Genomic DNA, 25,807 nt, shown 5'->3' with positions numbered 1-25,807 from the left:
AACATATGCATCAAATAATAAATCTGTGAAAATTTGAACTTAATCGTCATCGAAGTTGTAAGAGAATATTGAAAGAAAAAATACCCTTGATGCACAAATTTATGTGCCTAAAAAAGACTTCAGTCTTTTAAACTATTTTACATTGTACTTCAGAGGGAGCTGTTTCTCACCAGGTTGTATACTTTCAACAGCTCTCTATTGATTGTTACCAAGTACGTTTTTATGCTAACAGTTATTTTGAGTAATTACCAAAAGTGTCCAGGGCCTCTAAAAGCAACATTCACAACAAAATTTCTATCCTCAAGGGACTACAAATGAACTGTAAGAGTACTTTTGTTTTCTTTCTTAAAAAAAAATTATGTTTCTTATACTAAGTTCTCACAAATTCTTTAAAGAAATTAACAATTAATGTGTTTATGAAATTTTAGTTGAGATTGATACAATCTCTTCAGCTGCAAAGGCACTTTGTTAAATGTTTCTATTACAAAAATTATCCGAGTTAGGTACTAGGAACATCCAGAAGAAATCCATATTTAAATTAATTGATATCGGAAGGGGACGAAACATTAAATTCTCATTGCCCCTACTGAAACATTCCACCGAAACAAAAAATGACATGGAACCTGTAAAAGTTATTACACATGTGGAAAACATTCTTTCAAATCCTCAAACTCATAAGAAACTTATCAAACTTTTGAATGGTAAATCCTTGGTCTTTGGCAGGGTTTGATCATACCGCTAGCCGGAAGTACATTGTGTAGTTTAAAAAATCTGCGTTACGTACTTTCCAAACATTTCATGGGCTAGTAAAAATTTCAGCGAGCTCGTAAAAAACACAAGTAACTAGCCCAGTCTTAGATAAAAATTAAGGTCAAGCCAGGTTGGGAATAACCAAACCTCATTCCAATCTGTCATGTTTCATTAGATGTTTCAAGTTCTAATCCCATGTATTTCAGACCCAAAGTGTTCATGTCACAGACAAAGATGCATCAGATGTTTGTTGTTTCAAACAATTGAACTCAGTTTATATACAAAAAAGGACTAATTTCTCTCTTGTTTACTGGCAAAGGAATAACTGAAAATATCTGAGATTATCGGATATTGTTCACACATACTATGGATCCAATCACAGATAGTATATCCAAAGCTTTAAGATCAACTTGAACAAAAAAAGGCAACAAGTGATCTTTGCTGAAATTCATTTAGGAAATTGTGTTCACATGAGAGTAAACAAATTTGAATTTTTATAAAATAAACACAAAACTTATGATAGCCCTTGTATTTCTAAAATATTCGCAAAAAGCCCCATCGAGTCGTCACTCATGTAACGTCATTTGTGGGAGCTCTGTTTTGTATAGCCGCTTTGCTGCAGCATGGAGGAATAACAAAAGCAACCTCCCACAAATGACATCAAAGTATTGTCATTTTGACGCATGCCCTCAACGACAGTAAATGTGTCAAGTTTTTCAAAACCGTGAGGTTAGGGCCTTACTGTTTGATCAATCATTTTGAAATATTCAGAGTAAAAAAAAAAAGTTAAAATATCAAAATTATATTCATTGACAATTTTTATGGCTGAAGTAGCTGTTTAACATCCCCTTCAGAACAATCGACTGACAAGAACTGATGGCCATGAGATGGTGGGTTTTAAGTCTGATGATTAATATTGACTTACTAAGACGTTCAGCTCAACCAAGAGGTTCTGTCTCCCGATACATCCAGGCCAGAGCTTCAGTCCTCCCTTGCTTCTTAAGCTCCGCCCCCACAATCTCGCGACATTGGGCATGGTAGTTGTTCAACCAAGAAACCTTAAAGAGATTTCAAAAAGTTGAAACACATGTAGTTAAGAATTTGTTCAGGAAAGATTTTTGGGCAAACATTTTAAAAAAGTTATGACATCAGTTACTTTTACTAAGTGTAGGAGAGCTGAGAATAGCAGCAATTGAAAAAGAACAGGTGATGGAGACGACTCTAGGAGTGCGCCCCCTTAGAATCGAGGACGAGGCGCCACAGATGATGATGATGAGTTGCTTTTAGAAAGAATTGTTTTCAAATAAAGAATTGTTTTCAAATAAAGAATTGTTTTTAAATAAAGAATTGTTTTCAAAAAGTCATTGTCCGAAGTTGCAGATTTGGCTACAGCTGCCGCTAGATCGCCACGTCATCATGTGTTGATCTATACTTTCCACACCCTTGGTTAAGACCTTTTAAGCTTAAAGGCAGTGGACACTATTGGTAATTACTCAAAATAATTATTAGCATAAAACCTTACTTGGTAATGAGTAATGGGGAGAGGTTGGTAGTGTAAAACATTGTGAGAGACGACTCCCTCTGAAGTGGAGTAGTTTTCGAGAAAGAAGTAATTTTCAACGAATTTTGATTTCGAGACCTCAAGGTAAGAATTTGAGCTCCCGAAATGACAAGGGTGTTTTTTCTTTCATTAATATCTCGCAACTCCGACGACCAATCGGGCTCAAATTTTCACAGGTTTGTTATTTTAAGCATATGTTGAGATACAGCAAGTGAGACAACTGGTCGTTGACAATTACCAATAGTGTCCACTGGCTTTAAAGGACAAATAAAGGACCATTGACAAACGTTAATTGAGAGTAGATAAATCTGAATTTCTTGAGAAGGAAAGTGAACTACTTACCTCTTTTTCTGAGAGCAGTGATGGATCAATCATCTTAGACTGAATCGGAACCAGAGTCACAGTCTCAAATGTCAGAAAACCAACTTTTCTGAAGTTGAACTGAAACAAACGAAACATCAAAAAGGACATTAAAAGCACACGTTTTATTTTGTGAAATGGAAGTTGACACTTGCCACTTGCCCAACCGAATCCATCATTGATCTTCAGAATGTCATAACTCAACACCAAACATTTTGGCTCTGATAACGTTCCTTAGCCTGGTTCCCTACCTGTTATGTTGGTTTGTCTAGAATTCTCCAAATTAGTAAATTGAAACAGAAGTATCCAAATATAAACCAAGGGGTCTCAGTTAACACTAGATTGTCCAAACTGAAGCAAAACCAGGGTGTCCCAGTTAAAACCAGGGTGTCCCAATCGAAACCAGGATGTCCAAATTATAGCCAGGGTGTACCAATTGAGAACAAGGTCTAAATTTAAGCCAGGGCGTCCAAAATAAAGCCAGGGTGTCCAAATTAAAACCAGGATGCCCCAATTGAGAACAGGTGTCCAAATTGAAATCAGGGTGTCCAAACTGAAGGCAGGGTATCCAAATTTAAACCAGGGTGCCCCAATTAAAACCAGGTGACCAAATTATAGCCTGGGTGTCCCAATTGAGAACAGGGTGTCTAAATTGAAATCAGGGTGTCCAAACTGAAGGCAGGGTATCCCAATTAAAACCAGGGTGCCCCAATTAAAACGGGGGTGTACCAATTATACCAGGGTGCCCTGATTGAGACGTGGGTGTCCAAATTGAGACCAGGTTGTCCAAAAGATGCGCTTCTTCAGTACTAAATCATGTCTTACCAGGAATCAGTTCCATAAATCAGTAGCAGTGGCTACAGCTGCGGCTGTTTCTTAGGGTGTTGCTATGGATATACTATGCTTCAATGCATGTTGATGTGACAACCATGCCATAGTCACAGCCGTTAATTCAGACACAGTATATGATCTATTATTTCAAGAAGACCTTTGAAGTACCTTTGTTTCAACAGGTTTAATGAGTACTATATTTTCAATCCGGATGCCAAACTCCCCATCTTCATAATATCCAGGTTCTGAAAAATATAATAACATTTTAGAAAATCGCACCATCAAAAATCAAATTTCTCTTTTTCAATAATATAAAGAGCTAGAGTATGACTTTGAAACTTACAAAGGGAAAAAAGCCCAGGAATTACTTTATGTAAGTAAAGAAGATTTTCAATTTAGGTTGTTTTGACAGGGAAGGGCCGCGTGACTGTATAGTGAACACACAACATAGGGTGCGTTCGTTTAGCTTCCCTGGGTCGACCCGGTCTGCCCCGGTACGTTCGAATAGCTTTGACCTGAGGTGCATGCCGTCACCACGAGAGGGCGAGTGTGATCGTTTGATTAGCTCTTGTCAGGGGCTCACCCGAGTGAGCATCGCGGGTTGACCCAGGGAAGCTAATCGAACGCACCCACTGACTACAAGACTGATAACGCACGGCATTCCAGCATGCACAAATGAAGAAGATTAAAGGGTCTATGTACTTTTTGTTAGACAAAAAACACAATGTCTACAGATTAACACTAAACTTAAACAGTTTGAAGATAATGATAGTAGAAAGCTTCCCTGAAAATATTACTTGCTGAGGTGCAGTAGGTTTTTGAGAAATGGATAAAACATTGTTATGAAAACAATTTTCGCCTCAGTGATCATGAGACAAAAAATTTTTTAGCATGTAAAAACGTATTTTCATGACATTGTTTTACTCACTTCTCAAAAACTACAGCACCTCAGCAACTAATATTTTAAGGTACGCTTTCTACTAGTATTATCTTCAAACAGTGCAAGTGTAATGTAAATCTGTGGACATTGTGTTAGTTGTAGCCTTGCTCAAGGCAGTCGAATTATTCACTCCGAAAAAAAGACCGCTGCTCTGTATAAAAAAAACCTGTATTCACTGTGCGTAACATCGCACGACACGATGCCCACGTACACTATCCGCATGCGGAGGCCGTCAGGCCGACAGCCTTGTAGATTCTGCGTTGAAGCCACTGACCTCATTACTATAATAAGTTCCCACGGTCAGCTCATTACCATAATGCCCGCGAAAGACGAGACAGTCATGTCTACATCACACACCACCACCACGGACGCTCAGCGAGCATGATAGGCGTGCCTGATTGGACGTCAAAATGAATAATTCATGTGCCTCACATCCTGTGTTGTCTGATAGGTCTGACGAAAGATATACATATTCATGAGCTGCATACTAGCATATCCTAGAGCCCCCCCCAATTTTTTCCACTTTTTCAATACAACACATTAAACCCGGAAGTTACAGACCCGACAAGGCCGTCGGCCTGACGGCCTCCACATGCGGTTAGTGGTACGAGTGCCGATGACTTGTGTGCACAGTAGTTGTACGATGTGACAGTGTGTATACGGGTGGGCCATGCGGTGTGATCGCAAGCACCACGCACAGGGTATACGGGTGGGTTTACAGTGGCGTCTTTTCGGAGGGAATCATTCGACTGCCTTGAGCAAGGCTATGTTAATTGTGGTACAAAAAGTACCCAAAGATCCTCAAGACTGCAGCGCTTGCAGCTTAACATTGATACTGGACTAGAATTCTGTTTTACACGACCAGAATCAAAATGAGAAAAAAAATTCCTGAGGCCTGCAGCTGATTTCACGAAACTTTACGCAACTGCGTAAGTCCACTTGCGCAACATTTATGGAGCAACTTACGCCATAAACGTTGCGCAAGTGGACTTACACAGTTGCGTAAAGTTTCGTGAAATCGGCCCCAGGAACAGTTTAACATGCATTTCACTGTTTTTATTTTAGCAAGTAAGCACTATTAAATGCGAGAAGATTGATCTCATCTCATACACATTGTTGTAAGGGTAAACACACAAATTACATCCTTGGTTTCGTTAGCAGAAATATATACTAATATTAACAGAGTAGAAGAGCTTACCATCTGACATGAAGATACCGGGTTCCAGAGCTGCGTCATGAGCAGTGATTCTGGAACTAATCTGCTGAGGGCCTTCATGAACATTAAGGAAAGCACCGACTCCGTGACCTGTCCCATGAAGGTAGTCAAGACCAACTTCCCATAGAGATCTACGGGCAAACGAATCCACCATAGCACCTACAAGAGGGAACATGAAACAAAGAGTTAAGACCAAAACCCGCAAGAGATCTACGAGCAAATTGCCCCTCGTACCACAAACTGACCATTCTCGTCAACATTTTTAAAAAAAACATGTTTTTGAGAAAATCCCAATACCACCCCGCACTAATGCCATCACTTTTGCTTTAAAGGGAAGGTACACGTTTGGTAATTGTCAAAGACCAGTCTTCTCACTTGGTGTACTCCAACACGAGCATAAAGTAACAAGCCTGTGAAAATTTGAGCTAAATTGGTCATCAAAGCTGCGAGAAAATGATGACAGAAAAAACACCCTTGCTGGACGATTTTGTGTGCTTTCAGATTGGAATAAGTCTTTTATTACTTTAGTGAGAAGTTACCTCTTTCTCAAAGTCTATACTACTTGAGAGGGAGCCGTTCCTCACAATGTTTTATACTATCAACAGCTCTCCAATGCTCGTACCAAGTCAGTTTTTAAGTTAACATTTGTTTTGAGTAATTACCAAACATGTACCTTCCCTTTAAATACCCGGCTGTCGGACAAACATGCCGCACCACCTTTGCGGTCACTGCAGCATCGACAGTCAAACATACAGTTTGGACGTCAGGCACCTCTGTGAAATTTTACACTTTTGTCTGATATCTGGGTACTTGGCTTCTGTTTTAACATATTGACCCCTTGCACGCACGTCACACGCTGCGACTGTGCCACGCTCACCACTGTGGTGGGCAATAGGGTTTTCGTGTGTAATGCCGCGTCGCCTAAAATGCGGACTTACTGAGTAACACACAGTGACATTGCCCACCAGTATGGCGCATCCAAGATAGCTCTGATGATGACGTCAGATGTATTGGGTCAATAGGGTGCAGAATGCCATTGAAGTTCACTGTTTGTCAAACTGCTATTTCAGGGTCTGCTAGCTATTTATTATTTTCTTTGAGACAAAAAAAAAGCTGAACACTTTATCTGTACAAAACTGTCAATGTATTTTCATTCTTGCAACTATTTTTAATTCGTAATTTTTTTATTAAACAGATAGGTCATTTTGTGAAAATGAAAAAAAAGAAAAAAGTTTTGCTCGCAGAGCACTGTGTACAAACCAATCCTTATGCACTATGAATACTCACGTTCTTCTTGCACTGACATGAGTTTAAAATTGGTTAGTATTGGTCTGCTAGTTTGATAATATTTTCAATACCTGTGGTTCCATTGGGGAAGACAGAAGTCGCTAGAGAGATGACCCCTTTTAGTACTCGGGTAAAACATTCCTGAAAATAAGAAGATTTCATCATTTCAACAGCACAGAGAATCAATTGAAAATACAAAATACATTGCTACATACATTCATGAAAAGTATAACAAATATTCATGAAAATTGTAACCTACATTTGAAATAGAATTAAGGCCCACTATGTAGACTTTGAGAAAAACGTTGCAGACAAAAAATGAGGTTACTGATCGATAGACACCTGGCAAAAGCCATTATTCCCAAGGACAAATTACGCAAGAGTGTTCGTGCCACACATACATGTAGCTCGCAACCAATGAGAAGTCTTTCTTTGACCTCAATGAGGGCGCTTTTTAAAACGCAGTTCTTCTACAGCCCTTTATCACACCAGTGGGGGGTCTTAAGCACTCAATAGTTTTCTACACGGAATGTGGAGCTATGTTAAAAGACCCATTATTTACAAAGCACCATGTAATGGTTTACAAGTTGCTGTGGTGCAATCTGCAGCCAACCATACCAGAAAACACCAGGGTGAACCCCTTCTTATAACGATGAGGCCAAATAAAATAAAAAACAAGTTGATCGTCCCCGCCCGCATCCTTTTTTGGGGGCCGCATCCTTTTATTAACTATTTACTATTTTTCGAAAAGGACTGGCCTAGGAGCTTTTTCCCGAATCTAACTTCATGCTCTCGAACACTTGTAACTGTCTGTTTCATAAAGCAATATTAGTGAATGCCTACCAGCAAATCTTTTTAGTGTTAATATACCCTGTTAGTGTTAGTGCTAACACAGGTCCTCATGCAACTAATAGGTATAAATAAGTTTGCGGTTGATTCAAACTGAAGAATTGGTGGCCTGTTTGATTTGAAATACTTAGCGGCCATCTTGAAAAAAAACAGTAAATAGTAAGGCCCTCATCCTCCTCTTTCTTGAAAAATCCAGATGATCAACTCGTAGTTTTTGTTATTTGGCCTGAGTGTACTGGTTTTTTTCATTACACAACACACTGGACCTACGTCCCATCCGAAGGGCAGAGTAATACGAGTTAACTGTCTCACTGTAAAGACACATGTGTCATGACTGGAACTCGAAACCCACACTCTACTGATCAAAATCACCAGAGCTTGAGGTCAGCACGCTTTGCCACTCGGCAACAACATGCCCCGTTGGAGCTTGGGATGTGAAAAACAAGGGTTGTATACCTTTTGATACGCTGATGGAGTCCCAAAGTGCATCGTCCTGGTAACATCTGTTGTTCCATCTCTAAAAATACAAACAGACAAAAACAAAACAATCTTTAGGCCACATAAAAATAATAATAATTGTTGATTGTTTTTTTTTTTTAACGGATGGGGGAGGTAGGGAGGGAAATTTTTAAATTATTTTTTATAAAGTTGTGTTGACATGCCAAATATGAAATCAAGAATAAAGAAGTCATCACAATCACTATAAAACAGAGGGTTTGTGTGTTTTTGATGTTTTCAATAGTTTTGTCAAACAAATTAAACTCCTAGATGACATTTTCTGTAAACTTTTTCAAACAACTAAGCACAGTGTAGCCCAAGTAAATATTTGAAGAATTGTTCTTGCTTTGCCAACGTGAATAAAAACCTTCTTTAAAATCTTTTCAAACCTGTACAATTTGAAAAAAATATCAGCTGAAAAATCTTGGCAGTAAAAGTATCAAGAGATGTCGAGACATGGGAAAATAAAAAATAAAAAAAATAAAATGGGGTCGGGGGGTTTTGAATGGTCGGGCGGGGACGATCAACAATTTTTATTTATTATGTGGCCTTATGAAATAATTATGACACAACTATGTTTGAAGTAAAGAAAATTCATTTGTTAGCTCATTAGACATGAGCAGTCAACTGCAACCCCCCCCTATAAAAATCAAGAAATGAGAATGGGTGATGATAAAAAAACAGGACATTTTTTTTCTTCAGTTTATCGCAAATGATAAGACTCCAAAATATGTGTGGGAGTAAGTTCCTTACGCCCCGGGTCAAGGGCCCGCCTAAGGGCCATGGAATCTCGTGTTATTTTAAAAGCTCTGTGGTGGTCTCTGATGCATTTCTGACACCTATTTTCCAAGGTAGAAGTGAACTACTTTTGTAAGATTTTTCTTTTTGAGAACAATAATAATAGGTTTAATGGAAAATACAGAATGTATAATTGTGCAGTATTTTTGCTTTTTATTGATTGGCACCAGTTATTAAACACCTGTAACAAAAAGTTGACCTCCCCACACATAGTTATTGCGAAACATGCTGCCTTGCCTCCATTCCTATTGCAGGGATGAGATTTTGAAGAAATGAAAAAGACTGGAATTTGTCTTGTTGCGGGAGGTGAACACACATAAAGTAAATTCCAATAGCTATTTTTTTTAAACAGTTTTTAAAAAGAAAAGAAAAAAAGAAAAAAGAAACAAAAAAAAAGATCTTATCGCTTATGGCTGCCTTTGAAAATGTTTTTTTTTTTCATCTACAACCAACATTTTTATAGGTTCTCGATTTGAGGTTCAGTTGTATGCAAAAATGTAAAAGAAGTAACTTGCATGTACCTGTACTGTCCGCCTGAATCACATAGATACATGCCATGAGTGTTGAGGGCTGTATCTGTTTCTGGTGTTGCTTTGTAATGAATGATAGCACCGTTTGATCCTACGCTAGAAATCGTGGCAAAGCTAAGGCTGACATAATCCTCCTGCTCTCTGTGGGAAAATGAGAAAATAAAATTAAATCTGCAAGAAGTTTGTAAAATGGTAAAGCAGGTATAATTAATTACACAGATCTTTTTTAATTGGAAAAAAGGGAGAACAAGTTGTATTATAGGCAGTGGACACTATTGGTAATTACTCATAATAATTATTAACATAAAACCTTACTTGGTAACAAGTAATTGGGAGAGGTTGATAGTATAAAACATTGTGAGAAACGGCTCCCTCTGAAGTAATGTAGTTTTCGAGAAAGAAGTAAATCTTCCACGAATTTGATTTCAGACCTCAGATTTAGAATTTGAGGTCTCGACAAAGGTGCTTTTTCTTTCATTATTATCTCGCAACTTCGACGACCAATTGAGCTCAAATTTTCACAGGTTTGTTCTTTTATTCACATGTTGAGATACACTAAGTGAGAAGACTGGTCTTTGACAATTACCAATAGTGTCCAGTGTCTTTAATGAAAAGATAATATTAAAAAAAAAGAGGTGATAATTTAAGAAGTTGTCAAACAACTAACATGCAATGAGAGTTTTAGAAGATTAAAGAAACACTCAAAAGTGTTTCTTTTGCTGTGAATATAGATATTTGTTTTCCCTGTAAATTTCAGGAAAAGTTCATTTAATTTTTGTTCGTCCAGATTTGACTTTCTATTTTGATAGTGCCAGGCTTAAGCCACTTGTTTTATTTTAATGCTGTTGTTGTTAAGAAAATAGAATTACCCGATGCAAACTAATTACCAACCAAAATGACAAATGCAGTTAAAATCAAACATGCAACTTTCGTATTGCAAAAATGAGGAAATGGATTTTTGAGCAGTGTTTTCTATGGCACTGTTTTGAAAAGAAAAAAGGAAATCAGCTGATCAGCTGTAAAGTTGCATGCCGGTACAACAGTTATTGGCCTGACGTTTAAACCTAAGTAGAATCTTTCTCAAAGAGTCTTTCTTTTAGGCTTCAAGAAAGACTCTGCTGGGGTTGCAAGGTCAGGCCATTTTTGCATGTAGTTGTTGACAACTTTTACGTTTTCCAAGCATTACCTACCTTCGAAGCTGTTCCAGTTTGTCTGAGGCTGATATTTCAGTGAGTTGACCCTTTGGAACCTGAGAACAAATAATGCAATAAGAAATGTTTGATTGACTTGTGATAAAATATATGATATCTCTGTTTTTAAAACTTACACCGATGCATATATTAAGTGCTGTATAATCGATACTTTCTTGAGTTCCGTAAAAAAAAACAAAAAAAAAAAAAAAACTTACACCGATGCGTATATTAAGTGCTGTGTAATCGATACTTTCTTGAGTTCCGTAAAAAAAAAAATCCACAGGCAAATCACTTACCACTAGGTAGCTGAAGGCAGTTCGAATGCAGCTGGTACCGCAGCGGTTTATAGATGTTATTTTTGCATCAGGGACAACAAATATATCTATTAAATCTTCTTTCTATTGTAACTTACAAACAATTTTCATCTACAATTATTTGAGCTCATTCAACTATTTTTGAATTATTAAAACTTACCTCTTTTTCCAACCAGTTGAAATATTCACAAAGCGCAACAGCGTCTCGTATCTACAGAAAAGATGAAATAAGAAAGACAATCAATTTATTATCTTGAGATAAATGTCAAAGATTTTACAATTTATGACCATAAAAATGTCTGCAAAAACCATAATTGTGTTCAAAAACCTAAAATAATCACATAAATACTACACAGGGGTGCTCAACATTGGTTACATTCTGCTGATCAGAGTATGAGTCCGAGTCCGAGTAAATGAATCCGATGCTCTTGTAAGATTGAAAATATAAATGATCACAGATTTGCACAAAGCTTAAAGGAACATTACAGAATTGGTTTTTGCTAACAAAACAGTTGCTGGCAGTGTAAGCACTGCATGTAATCCACCATATACATGAACTGACAAACCTGTAGAAGTTTGAGATCGATCGGCCATCTGAGTCACGAGAGAATAGTGAAAAACCGATTACAAATTTTGCATTGCAAAGATGCCAAAATAAAAATAAATAAAACGCTCACTGAGCGATAAACTCCAATCGCGACGTTAGACTATTTATTTCTCATCAAATATGACCTTTCAGACAGAAATATTTCAAGGGATGTTTTCAACTATCATCCTCATTAGACTGTGTAAGTTTTATGTTAATCTGTGATCTTCACGATTTTTGTTTCTTACCAATTCTGTAACGCTCCTTTAACATGGTTAGTATAGAGATGACGGAAATTAGTTCTGACCTCACTAGTCCAAAAGCCAATTTTGGAAAACAGTGACAAAATATAATGACCAGTTGAACTTTCACTTTCACTGACTGGTTATTTCACGTATAAAGTGCGGATACTGGTCTTTAACAATTACCAACATTTCATGAAGGCTTTAAACAGTGGAATAAAAGAAGAAACTATAATAAGACGAGCAGAGTATACTGCTCGAAATGTCGAGACCCAACCGGCTCTTTTCAGAGCCAACACTCACCCTAAGAGATTTACACATGGTTGTACCCGCAAGTTTACTACTTATTTATAGTTTCTTCTTATCTCTCCACACCATGCAAAGCTTCAAACAATACTTAGTGGAATAGAAGTAACTAAATCTTACATGAGCATTCTTCATTCCTTCAATCTCTGTTTTATTCTTGACAGCTTTACTCATCATCGCTGGGGTTCCTTGTAGAATGCATTTCCGCTACAAAAGAAAACAGATACCAAGAAGTTATAAAACATGATTGTACAAGATTCTGCAATTCATTTCAAGAATTCCTTTAACAAAACCATATCTCATGGGAAAAGTTCCCTTTTGAGGTCTACTGTACAACCAATGTTTAAAGGCAGACACTTTTGGAAATTACTCATAATAATTATTAGCATAAAACCTTACTTGGTAACGAGTAATGGGGAGCTGCTGATAGTATAAAACATTGTGAGAAACGGCTCCCTCTGGAAAAATGTTGTTCTTTTTAAAAAAAATAATTTTCCTCGAATTTGACTCAATATCAAGCATAAGAAAGCACACAACTTCATGTGACATGGGTGTTTTTTCTTCCATTATTATCTCGCAACTTCGAAGACCAATTGAGCTCAAATTTTTCCCAGGTTTGTTATTTTATGCGTATGTTGAGATACACCAAGAGAGCAGACTGGTCTTTGACAATTACCAATAGTGTCCAGTGCCTTTAACAATTGTTCACTTTGCGTGATTCCTAAATTGCAAAAAGAAATAACATGAAGATTTGAGTGAGCTTACCTTTGGAATGCAACTGACAAGAGCATAGCTGGACTTTGGACTAACCTGGATAGAAGAAATACAAGATGTTAATGTTAAAATAGAACACGCTTAATAAAGTTGCATCATCAGTGTGTGGGGGTCAAATCCTGGTCTTGATGTTTTTTGTTCAAGCAAGACACTTAAAGGCAGTGGACACTATTGGTAATTACTCAAAATAATTATTAGCATGAAACCTTACTTGGTAAAGAGTAATGGGGAGAGGTTGATGGTATAAAACATTGTGAGAAACGGCTCCCTCTGAAGTGACGTAGTTTTCGAGAAAGAAGTAATTTTCCACGAATTTGATTTCGAGACCTCAAGTTTAGAATTTGAGGTCTCGAAATCAAGCATATGAAAGCACACAACTTCGTGTGACAAGGGTGTTTTTTTCTTTCATTATTATCTTGCAACTCTGACGACCGATTGAGCTCAAATTCTCACAGGTTGGTTATTAAGTGTTTATGTTGAGATACACCAAGTGGGAAGACTGGTCTTTGACATTACCAATAGTGTCCACTGTATTTAACTACAAGATGTCAATATTGGCATGAAATACTCTAAACAGAGTTGCATCATTAGTGTGTGGGTTCGAATCCTAGTCATTACATTTTTGTTCTTGAGCAAGACAATTAACTATATTTTTTTCTGATCAATCAGAAGTTATTAGGTACCTGCAGAGATTGTTGATGTGCATTATCAGCAACCTGTGTGATAATTTGGCTGCCGGCTGTGCACACTCCTTTATTGTAATACCATTTCGTTGAGTATCAAATTTGAAAAATTCAAACCCACAACACAAATGAGATAATCTTCTCTTACTGCTTGATCAAAATAAAAAAATTAAAAAGTACATGTTAAACTCTGTAGAAAGTTATTTCTTATGAAGATTCTGGGGTGGAATGGATTTCACAAAGAGTTAGGACTAGTCTTATCTCGAGTTAGGACCAGTTACTCGTCCTAACTTAGGACTATCCATGCAAGTTGTATATCTCCTAGAACTAGTCCTAAGTTAGGACTAGTCCTAACTCTTTGTGAAATCGACCCCTTGTCTTGTAAAATAAATTCTGGTCCAGTAAACATTTGGAGCTACAGGACCCGGGTCTTAAGGAATTGTATTCCCGATTTGAGCCTTGACACTCCTCTGCAAAGGGAAGAGCCTAATTTACCCATGTCTTTCCAGTGTTGCTTCCGTCTGGATAGAGATCAGCCAGAAACTGTTGAATGGCCTCATACTCATGGATGTCAACTTTCATGCCATTCTGAATCAGGTGGGCTCGAGATTCTTCTGTTAACTTCTGATCATCTATAAAAAGACTGGAAATAGGAAACAAAAAAAACATTATAAAATAATCACTTTATGTTAAACACCCAACATTATTACCCCTTGTCAGTGGGCCTTAAATCATTCCTTAAACCATCTCAGCTCCCTGGGGAGTATACAGCCTGTGCAAAAAAATATGCGCTACTCGGCTAACAAAGCGATTACGAGAACCATCTCTGCCCTAACAGGTACCTATTTACCCATAGGTGAAGAGAAGCATGGAGTTAAGTGTCTTGCTCAGGGACAAAAGTGTCCCTACTCCCAAACCCACACTCTGCTAAACAGAATCACAAGTGATTGGTGCTCTTATCCATTCGGCCACGACACCGTACAGATTGTAACCTTTCATGATCCAACACTTAGCAAACCTGTCCAAAAAAAAGGAACAAGCGCTCTGAGAAGCCCATTGTTAAAGAACTATCCAAGAACTTAGTATTATTACTTACTGTACGCTCTCCATGCTAACAACAGCATATGCAAAGAACACTGGATTATATTCAATATCAGAACCCCTCAAGTTGAAAAGCCCTGCAGAGGCAAAACATTAAAATATTCAATACCGAGTTATGTTAAGTGCCTTGCTTAAGGACACAGGTGTTACGACTGGGACTCCAACCCACACTCTGCTGATCAGAAACACCAGAGCTTGAGTCCGTGCGTTTAACCGCTAGGCCATGACACACCATGACATGCCTTGCAACAATACAAGAACAAAATACCAGGCTTGGTTTTTCATAATATGAAATCAGACAACACTGGGTCTATGATAGGAGGCGCAACAAATGTTGCTATGCTAAAGTTTGTTCTTTCCCTGGGTGATGCTAAGACTGGGTGGTGTAAGATTCCTGTCTAGCGACCTGTGGGAAAGTGGGGTTTGTTTTTAGGCCTCATTTGACCTCGGCAGCCATAGAAAAGGCTACAGAGCCTTCGATAGAAGCCTTGAAATATGATATCATGTGGTAAATGAATATCATCATAATCATCATCGGTTAGCATCATGCATTTCGGCACCGGCTGCCTAACTTGTAAGACGCTTCCAAATAGACCGGTCTTTAGCTGTCACTTCTGCCTCCTCCACAGACCACCCAGTGCCCAGTCTGGAGAGGTCCCTCTGGATTACATTTTTCCATGATGTCGTAGGGCGCCCTCGTTTGCGTTTCCCATTGGTCGGTGACCAATATACACAGTTCATAGTCAACCCATCTACTATCTGGCTATTCAAAATCATCCACTGTAGTTTTGAATGATACAGAAACTATGCCAGTCTGCAATATAAGATCATGTGTTGAATGCATCTAGTTCTGCACACTGCTGTGCCACCCTACAAAACCCAACCATCAGTTGGTCACCTCACTGGAAAATCTGACCAATAGTAGAAGGGCTAAAAAAAAAAAAAAAAATGGTGGGACAATAACACCAAGAAAAAGAATTTTCAACTTGCAATATTAAATTTGGTAGGTAGTGCTTTCTGCTCTACCAGGCAAGCTCCTAGTGGATGATACCCATGCTTACATCCTTACAGACTGTAAAAAGGGGTAACCCTTTTTCAGTCCCAGGAATAGATGGCAAGATGCCTCTGGTTGCAGTTGATTTGGGTCGACGGCCCAAATTAGTTAAGTGTCACCCTCAAATTGAAGTGGTCGTTCTGTGATAATAAACAAACAAAAATTATAAAAATTATAAAAAAACCCTTTATGAAATGAAATCTTTTGGGCGAGGAAACTTACAAGCGATTTCATCAAGGGCCGTCAAGACGAGGTACTGGGCATCCTTTGAGGTCATCGCATCTCTCATCTTATGCACCTTCTCCGTCCAAGATATACCTGCAAATCAAAAATAAAAGATTCAAATGACTGAAGTAAGGAGACAAAAGTATTACAAAAACATGCTGATCAATATTTGACTTTGATGTACTATCGAGTTGTTTTATACAATTAATCAAATACTACTGGGGTTGTGCGTCTATGTTTTTTTCTTCTTGAAAATGTTTGAAAGGAACATGTGACTTCTGTTTAACCTTTTCACCATTGCTACTGATGGAATCGGAACTATGGTGCAGGGTACCAACAATATCTGTGCAAGCTCTCTATTTTCTGCATTTTGAGCCAAACCTTGAGCAGATGTCAACGCACTTTCCAAGACTTTAAACAGAACAAGTTGCCCTTTCTTGAGGATCACAAAACCACAAACTACAGTGAAGGGGCACATCCCTTGGCGCTGGCTGGTGTAGCAAGGTTTTTTGTTTGTGTCCAAAGCAAAATGTATTTAAAAAAAATGGAAATCAAATGATACTTAAGCCAATACCTGCATACTTGGTGTCCAGAACCATGACTTGATCAGTGGGTGGGCACGGCCGGTCATCCCCCCAGACTAAGTCCACCAGATTCACCACTGTTGGCACCAGGGTGAGTCCGGCACCAGTCAAAGTAGTTGAGAACTTCTTCCAAAGATCTGCAGTGAGGGAATTTCCAGTTAATGACTTACAGAAGGCAATTTAACCTTTATGCCAAGCAAACAAATCTGCTTAGCTGGAATAGACTGTAGAAGCTTACAACAGAATCATATGACAAACTGAAATACGAATATGTGTATACTATTTGTAACAAAATCATTGCTTGATTTGCCCAGAAAATGTATTGTTGTAGTAAGAAAACAATTCAGACATTTACTTCACTCACTTCTTTACTTTCTTTGGTGGTATCATTTCATGATAATTCTTCATTGCTAGGTTTTTCAAATACCCCTCCCAAATAAACTGATTATATTTCCAGGTGGAGAGAAGTGATCATGGTAAAGAGTCCCACCACAGAATAGACTATGGGGCTAATAAGAATAGTCAATGATTTAGTCTTCTTTTCTCTTTGTTATTTTTTATGTGTAGAAACTGAATTTTAAATTTGAGTTATTTATTTTGACCCACCCAGCTGTAATTTTGAAGATTTTTTTTGTTTTTAAAGCACTGACGATTATTTTGAATGGACCTTAAAGCTCAACTTGGGTGTGGCTTTGGCTCTGTCTGATACTCTGACTTGAGCTCTGGTTTAGGCTCTGGCTGGGGCTCTGTCTGTCTGTTTGCCGACATACAGGAAAGTCTACATTTTCTACATAACTGAAAAAGCCCAATCCTAAGCCCAAATGAGGGTTTCAAAAAGGGTCCAAGACCACACCTTGGACTTAAACCATACAAGCATTTAAACAATGTCTTCTTATCCTGACTAAGAATCAATCCCAAGTTGGAATACAAACACAATCTTACCATTTGCCAATAAGAAAGAGTCCACCCCTACACGTGCACCTTCTGGAAGATTCTAAAACAAAGTTAAAACAATAATTAGTGGCATAATCCTGTTCAACAGAAGTTCCAGTACAATTCTTAAAATAAAGGGAAAGTATAGACGATGTGACCTCTGACGTCACACGAAAACCATAACATGATTCGCGCGCATACCGCCGGGCAAAACCTTTGTGTTTTGGCAGCCAGCTAGAAAGTGTACGCAAACTTACTATGACTACGCAACTCAGTGCCCGGCGAAACATGACGCATATAGTGTTTTGTCAACAGAGGGCGGTTTGAATGTAAACATAGGTCACATCGTCTATACGCTTGGTAACCACTCCTAAACTTAATGGCAATATAAAGTTGCTTGGTTAGAAGCCTACATCAGCTTTCGATAGTAATAAAACATTTTGAGAATCATTTGACTTTAAATTGGGTCACAGACAGAGACTTTAGCTTTTACCCAAAATTTTAATTTGACAAACATTACTGTCAGAAACATTTCTGAGATTGGGTATTCCAATTACCAATTATTTTGCCTGCGCCGAATAAAACTAATCCAGGTTTTCGGCAATATCTAAAAAATACTACCACCTTTTGAAATCAAATTTTCACAGGGTAGGTTTAAACAATTGAAACAAAAGGTATAGGTTCCCCTTCAAGACAGCGCTAACATTCACAGCTCAAATTTTTTATAATGAAAGCGAATTTCTGTTTTACCTTGACGAGCCAATCCTCCTGTGTGGGTGTATCTTTTAAACCTGGCAACAAAAGAAAGACATCTTCATAAATACTAAAACTAACTCCACTTTCTTCAAGTAAACTGTGTAAATCACATGTCAGAATTATGAACATTTAAAAAAATTCTATCATATAAAGTGAGGATTATTTCAAAACTGGGTTCTCCCAAAGCAAAAGCTTGAGTAACAGGCTGAAACAAGAATTCTGGCTGGTATACAATTGAAACAATCACAACAATTGTCAAGATGAAAGCCATATCAGAATGATGAAGACGGCACAACAGGGCTTTTTAAATGAAGATAAACACCAAGTACAAAACATTCAAAGGACCTCATTTCAATTCCACATGCTTTGGACAAACCCTCCAAGCTACCAGGCAATCTCGGTGGTCTAGTTGGTAAGACACTGCTGTAGAATTGCAAAGGTCTTAGGCTCGAATCCCATCTGAGTAACATGCCTGTGATTTTGTTCACAGAGCTTGGGAAAGTACGAGTATACAGTACTAACACACATCGGTGTAAGGGGAAAGTACTGAGTATACAGTGCTAACACACATCGGTGTAAGGGGAAAGTACTGAGTATACAGTGCTAACACACCTCGGTGTAAGGGGAAAGTACTGAGTATACAGTGCTTACACACATCGGTGTAAGGGGAAAGTACAAGTATACAGTGCTAACACACATCGGTGTAAGGGGAAAGTACTGAGTATACAGTGCTAACACACATCGGTGTAAGGGGAAAGTACTGAGTATACAGTGCTAACACACAACGGTGTAAGGGGAAAGTACTGAGTATACAGTGCTAACACACATCGGTGTAAGGGGAAAGTACTGAGTACACAGTGCTAACACACATCGGTGTAAGGGGAAAGTACTGAGTACACAGTGCTAACACACATCGGTGTAAGGGGAAAGTACTGAGTACACAGTGCTAACACACATCGGTGTAAGGGGAAAGTACTGAGTACACAGTGCTAACACACATCGGTGTAAGGGGAAAGTACTGAGTACACAGTGCTAACACACATCGGTGTAAGGGGAAAGTACTGAGTACACAGTGCTAACACACATCGGTGTAAGGGGAAAGTACTGAGTATACAGTGCTAACACACATCGGTGTAAGGGGAAAGTACTGAGTACACAGTGCTAACACACATCGGTGTAAGGGGAAAGTACTGAGTATACAGTGCTAACACACATCGGTGTAAGGGGAAAGTACTGAGTACACAGTGCTAACACACATCGGTGTATGGGGAAAGTACTGAGTACACAGTGCTAACACACATCGGTGTAAGGGGAAAGTACTGAGTACACAGTGCTAACACACATCGGTGTAAGGGGAAAGTACTGAGTATACAGTGCTAACACACATCGGTGTAAGGGGAAAGTACTGAGTACACAGTGCTAACACACATCGGTGTAAGGGGAAAGTACTGAGTATACAGTGCTTACACACATCGGTGTAAGGGGAAAGTACTGAGTATACAGTGCTTACACACATCGGTGTAAGGGGAAAGTACTGAGTATACAGTGCTAACACACATCGGTGTAAGGGGAAAGTACTGAGTACACAGTGCTAACACACATCGGTGTAAGGGGAAAGTACTGAGTATACAGTGCTTACACACATCGGTGTAAGGGGAAAGTACTGAGTATACAGTGCTTACACACATCGGTGTAAGGGGAAAGTACTGAGTATACAGTGCTAACACACATCGGTGTAAGGGGAAAGTACTGAGTATACAGTGCTAACACACATCGGTGTAAGGGGAAAGTACTGAGTACACAGTGCTAACACACATCGGTGTAAGGGGAAAGTACTGAGTATACAGTGCTTACACACATCGGTGTAAGGGGAAAGTACTGAGTATACAGTGCTTACACACATCGGTGTAAGGGGAAAGTACTGAGTATACAGTGCTTACACACATCGGTGTAAGGGGAAAGTACTGAGTATACAGTGCTAACACACATCGGTGTAAGGGGAAAGTACTGAGTATACAGTGCTAACACACATCGGTGTAAGGGGAAAGTACTGAGTACACAGTGCTAACACACAACGGTGTATGGGTAAAACCAAAATTCTGTATTCTTCATTCTTATTATTTATTACCGACGCAAAATGACAACGGCAATGCTCTTCTCTACAGTCTGTCTAACAACCAGATTTCCCGACTTCAACGCCCGCATTGTGACACTGTCTAGAAAATCCTGTTTTATCACCCCCATTCTGAAACAACTACACTGGCTCCCTATCTCATCTTCAAGCTGATGCTCATTGTCCACAAAGCTCTTAATGGCAAGGCTCCCCACTATAATTCTGAACTGCTTTAAGTTTACACTCCGTCAAGGAATCTTCAATCAAGTTGCATGCTTCTCCTCATTGAACCCAAGTCTCGACACTCATGGGGTGACAGGTCTTTTTCTTCAGCTGTGCCACGCATCTGGAACTCTCTACCACCTAATCTTAGATCTTGTCTTTGTACCACAAAATTCAAATCTCTCCTCAAAACTCTCCTCAAAATTTTGATGTGTCTGTTGTTCTTTGTTTTGTTTTTTGGTTTTACTGCGCCTTGAACACCCAGCAGGGTGGATATGTGCGCATTGCAAGTCTTCTAATTATTATTATTACTAGTGTGTCTTTAGGTTTTCTCAGTCAAATTCGGCAAATGAGCAGTCAATTTCATTTTCACACGTTCGAATTAAACCCGTTTTGCCTTTCCAGTTGTAAATTCAGAATTCAGCCATTCAATTTCGTTTTGAGTCGAGTCAAATTCCTTTAGCACTCTGTTCAATTTAGCTTATCGTCATTCTTTTTCGTGACACACACGCCTCAAGAAGCGTCTGCGAATTTGAATGCTGCTTTGATGAATTGTTAAATTGAATGATTATTTTGTTAAATCGAACGACGCAATATTACATTTGACTAATCATAAAACGAAATCTAATGACCCTTTTTAGTAGCATTCGATTTCGCGCGAAATAGAATAGCTTGGTGGTTAAATTGGCTGCTCATTTTACCGAAATTGACCGAGAAAACTTATATTAAAATTATCATTTTTTTTAAAGAAATGTGAGTACCGTGCTTCATAAGGGTCCAGTTGGAATCCATCTGCTGTTCGGCCTGTAAGAAGTAGCGACCATCAGTCCACATCGCTGCTACATCTTCTGTGATTATTGCCGTACCTGTCAATGAATACGATATTCTTAAAAACTGAGTCCACAATCACACTCAATACATAGGACTAGCCGGTAGTTCTTGCTTGTGGGATCACGGCTTACAGAAATGCCTCTGTATCGGTGAAATAGTCGTGACGTGTGTAGCGTTGAGTGTATGGGGCCTATGTTATTAACATAGAGGTTGACCAACTAAACAAGAACTTCTTGCATGTAGCGTTGAGTGTATGGGGCCTATGGTATTAACAAAGACGCTGACCAACTCAACAAGAACGTCTTGCACCAAGACTACCTCAACAAGTGTGATTTTTTTGCAGCTACCTTTTTTTCTCGAGGCATACAGATAAGAGTTTGAGATATTTATGGTCCCTAACGACTAACCGAAGGATCCTGTGAATCCAGACATGAATGCTCGACGACAATCACAAGCAGCTATGTATTCACTCTGAAAAAAAAAAAAACAGTACAAATACAAGATATTTGTGAGACTCATACCGAACATTTAAAAATCACTCTTTCAAGACAAAGATGTTGAATTGAAAAAAAAAAAAAAAAAAAAAAAAAAAAAAAACATGACCACAGGACTTGTCCTAGACTCCAATCTTGAGCTTTCTGGCCCAACTCTAAAATCACTGATCTCTGGAATGTATTATCTTAGCTAGGAGTGATCATAACCCTTGATCCTCTACAACGTTAGGTAGGATCGAGAGTTATAACCAGTTTTTTTAGCCACGATGGGGGCGGTGCCGGACGGGCTTGCCCAGAACTACCCAGCACAGATTTCCCCTGGATTGCACTTCAGCAATGCTGGCCCCATATCTAAACAATAATAATTAATTTGTTAAACCGCTCGTGGACTAAACTTGATATACATAGAGCCCATCACTAAAGGTCTAGCTACAACACTGGTTATAACAAATCTCAAGTACATTATAATTAGATACATCCCATCCCTAGTTGGAGCACATTTCAAGCTCAAATGAGTAATTGGTATTTTTAAATCCTTTTGTTCAACATATCCTGCTTCCTTTAATAGCTATTTTATGTGTCTTTTAATCTACAACTCTGTGTAAAGATTTGCTATTAATTAAAGCAGGAGACCGAGGTGTCTTTCCTTTTTTATCAATTTTAGTGTAATATGTTTATGTTTTTTACTCATACAATTTTTGTAAAAAGCAAAGCAGTGCTTGGCATTGATCAGAGTTTACCCGAACTAAAGATTACGTAAATAAATAAATGAGTAATGTAAATAAATAAATAAATCAAGTTGAGGGCAGGGTCAAGTACCTGATGAGCATCACCCGATGGTATGATATACGCTTGGATTGCATCTGAGCCGATGTACTGTTTGGCTTTCATCAAACTCCGAAGCTTCTGCAACAGACCACTTGTATTCTTCATCGTCATAGTGATGGATCGAAGCAACTCAAATACCTTGGTCCGACTTCTGTAAAGATCTTTTCTTCCGATCAGACAGCCACTGAAAAATACACAAAGATTGTTGTTGCCACAAACGCAATGGTTTTACAATTTTTTCAAGAATGAACCAACAAGTAAACATTTATCTGTAAACAAAAGCTGATACAAACCTGACATGCCATCTGCATGCTTATGGGGGCATAGAATTAAGGTACACTATAAATAATCTTTGAAAATTTAGCTTCTTTCTACAATAACGTCGAGTTGAAACCAATAGTTCTTTTCAGAACCACCCCAACTCATTTATTTATTACTTGGTGGTGTTACCGCAAACCTGTCCATATCATATTTCCACCATGCAAAGTTTTAAATCCCACTTTTCTTTCTTATTATTTGATTTGGATTTTTGTTTATGATTGATTGAAAACTGTCTTTATCTGACCTCCACTTTAGGCTCTTGTGTGTGATTCACATCTTTGGTGAATGTTGGACTTCATTAATTTCCATTCTTTAAAATTAAAATTAAAATCCTCTTGAGCAACCGGCTGCACGTAGTTTAGGCGGCAACTTAAAATGCAATTAACTTCTCACATTTCTAACAAACAAATAGGGGTAAGAACAATAACAGAGAAATAGTGGAGGTCAGATACTTTTACTATATTATTATTTTTTAAGTTATTCGGCCAATATATCAGGAACAACAGTTCAAAATGGTATAAAAGCAAATTAGTAATTTATTAGTTGGATAACTTTCCGTATGGCGCCACCACTTTTTCACTCATTTTTACAAAAAGGGATATATCAATCAGGTAAATTAGATACTATATTATTTTATTTCGAATGAAAAAGTGGTGGCGCCATACGGAAACTTTTCCTATTAGTTAGACATTGAATTGATTTGAATGAATAACAAATGTAACTTAAAAACAAGGTTACAAAAGGGGGAGGGAATTACTCAATTAGACCAAGGGGTCAGGTACGGAAGCGTATTAAGTCAGGACAGTTGTGTACTAAATTTTATTGTACAAGGGAGGTACATGTACATGGCACTGCTGAACAAAAGTGAAAAACTAAAGTCTAGATAATTAGAATTTAAGAAACATTAAAGTTTAAACATTAATCCTAAGTTAATTTTATAACATTATCAAAATTAGATCGATTTCAATTTAAAAGAAGAGCTGCTAAAAAAACCTGGATGTCAACTGATGAAATGGAAGACACTTAATAAGGTTCCACCTCAGTCAGTTGGTAAGTCGCAATCATCAAACCAAAAAAATAAGGCAAAATACCCGGTATGTATTAAACAAAACAAAAACAAATCCTATTCCTAAATCCTATGCGAAAGCACTTGTCCGGAAACTGGGACACTCCTGTAACGCCTGGCAAACATGCAAAAAACAGCTTCCCGGTAGCTATACATGGCGCATGTAATTAACGAAAATGTTAACATCTTCGTATACAACAAAATGTTCATTAAAATTTATTAATTTGACGGAAAAAGTGTATTTACCAAGGTTTCTGTGGAATAGATTTTGTAGCAATTAAAACCTCCACTCCTCCTAGTTGGACAGACTTGTTCCCAGGTTAAATATCGGAAGTCCAACGATCGCACACAGTACTCACTCTGGGGATCGATGTCGGCTGCATGCACTCTGTGCCTATTTCTGTCCCTGCTTTATTAGAGCATTAGAGCTAGCGAGCGAGTAGTCTTGGCTCAAGACGTCAGTGATCAATAGTGGATAGTGCACTTCGCTCAGTTGTAAATCGCTACAGCGGGGCCTCCAACTATCCACTTTCGATCACTGACGTCTTGGGCCAAGCCTAGCAAGCGAGACCGGGGCTCACAAAACTGGATAACCCCTCTTTGGGGTGGGTCTGACCATGACAACCATTAAGTTGCGATAACGTAACCCTCTACGCCGTCGGCAGGAGGGTGACGTTATGGCAACTAACAACCATTTATCATTCTCAAAAATGGAGTATTTAAAAACTTTAATCGTCCTAAGTTGGGAGCTTGGGAACTGAACCTCCAAAAAATCAAATAAGGATAACATGGAAACATATCATCTGGTTCTAAAGAAGTTGTGTCATTTTATATGTTTATTCATCACAAATACAATATATAGCATCCCAGGGCAATATACCTAGGACATAATATTATTATTATTACATATTTCTGGTAATGAAACAAGGATGCCTCATGAGTGAAATTTAATCAATGTAGCTCGAAAGCCTGACGAAAACTGTTACTTGTGTATTTGCATGTGAACCAGAAACATGGCGTGTTCAATTCACTGTAGGCCTACAAGGGCCCAACGGTTTAATGTGCCACCGTAAGGAGAATCCATTTATGGTAAAACATAGTTCAAGCATCACAACCGGGACTTGAACCCACACTCTACTGATCAGAAACACCAGGGGTCGAGTCCAGTGATCCGCTCGGCCATAGCATGCCATAAATAAACATATACATGATTACAATATACAAATTTAGTATTCTGGACCAGCCAGATATTAGAAATTAACCCAATAGTTAACGGTATAAAAAAGTATTTGTAGCAAATCTTGAACAATAAAATACAGGAACTAAGATTAAGTGAACAATGCCACCACCTGCATACACTGTTAGAAAAACAGGCCTGTTACTGTAACAAGTCGGAAATGCTCAGCACTTATTACCGTAAATTTCAAATACTGAGATACATGCCAATGTATTTTAGCAATGAGCACTTCTGAACAAAGCCACTTACAAACAAGACAAGTGTGCTGACAAACACAAATGCCCCGCTAAGAGTAATCTCAATCTTGAGTTGTTGCTTGGACAT

General features: G+C 38.4%; 1 protein-coding gene across 1 annotated transcript; it reads right to left on the bottom strand.

The window, feature by feature from the left end:
• Positions 1-194: 194 nt before the first annotated feature.
• On the bottom strand, positions 195-24,574 carry LOC117294855 (xaa-Pro aminopeptidase 1-like). Its single transcript, XM_033777397.1, has 21 exons — positions 24,493-24,574; positions 22,851-23,043; positions 21,945-22,008; positions 21,468-21,572; positions 18,366-18,406; positions 17,625-17,676; positions 16,673-16,819; positions 16,096-16,191; positions 14,815-14,896; positions 14,214-14,361; positions 13,027-13,071; positions 12,382-12,468; positions 11,288-11,338; positions 10,811-10,869; positions 9,612-9,761; positions 8,251-8,311; positions 7,017-7,086; positions 5,641-5,817; positions 3,671-3,747; positions 2,654-2,752; positions 195-1,808 (listed from the first exon to the last, which is right to left on the bottom strand). The coding sequence occupies exons 2-21, from the start codon at positions 22,968-22,970 to the stop codon at positions 1,689-1,691; spliced, it is 1,851 nt and encodes a 616-aa protein (XP_033633288.1). The 5' UTR covers positions 22,971-23,043; positions 24,493-24,574; the 3' UTR covers positions 195-1,688.
• Between the last annotated feature and the right edge of the window lie 1,233 nt (positions 24,575-25,807).

The sequence above is a fragment of the Asterias rubens genome, chromosome 9, assembly GCF_902459465.1.
Source record: "Asterias rubens chromosome 9, eAstRub1.3, whole genome shotgun sequence".
NCBI lineage: Eukaryota > Metazoa > Echinodermata > Asteroidea > Forcipulatida > Asteriidae > Asterias > Asterias rubens.
The sequence above is the reverse complement of the archived record's forward strand: the minus strand, read 5'-3'. Positions and strand labels throughout refer to the sequence as shown.

Excerpts from the sequence above, each read along its gene's own strand:
- LOC117294855 (XM_033777397.1), bottom strand. The coding sequence starts at position 22,970 with ATGACGATGAAGAATACAAGTGGTCTGTTGCAGAAGCTTCGGAGTTTG. Across the intron at positions 16,192-16,672 it reads TCTGGACACCAAGTATGCAG|GTATATCTTGGACGGAGAAG; the intron begins GTATTGGCTTAA and ends TTTGATTTGCAG. Across the intron at positions 11,339-12,381 it reads AAGGAATGAAGAATGCTCAT|ATACGAGACGCTGTTGCGCT; the intron begins GTAAGATTTAGT and ends TCTTTTCTGTAG.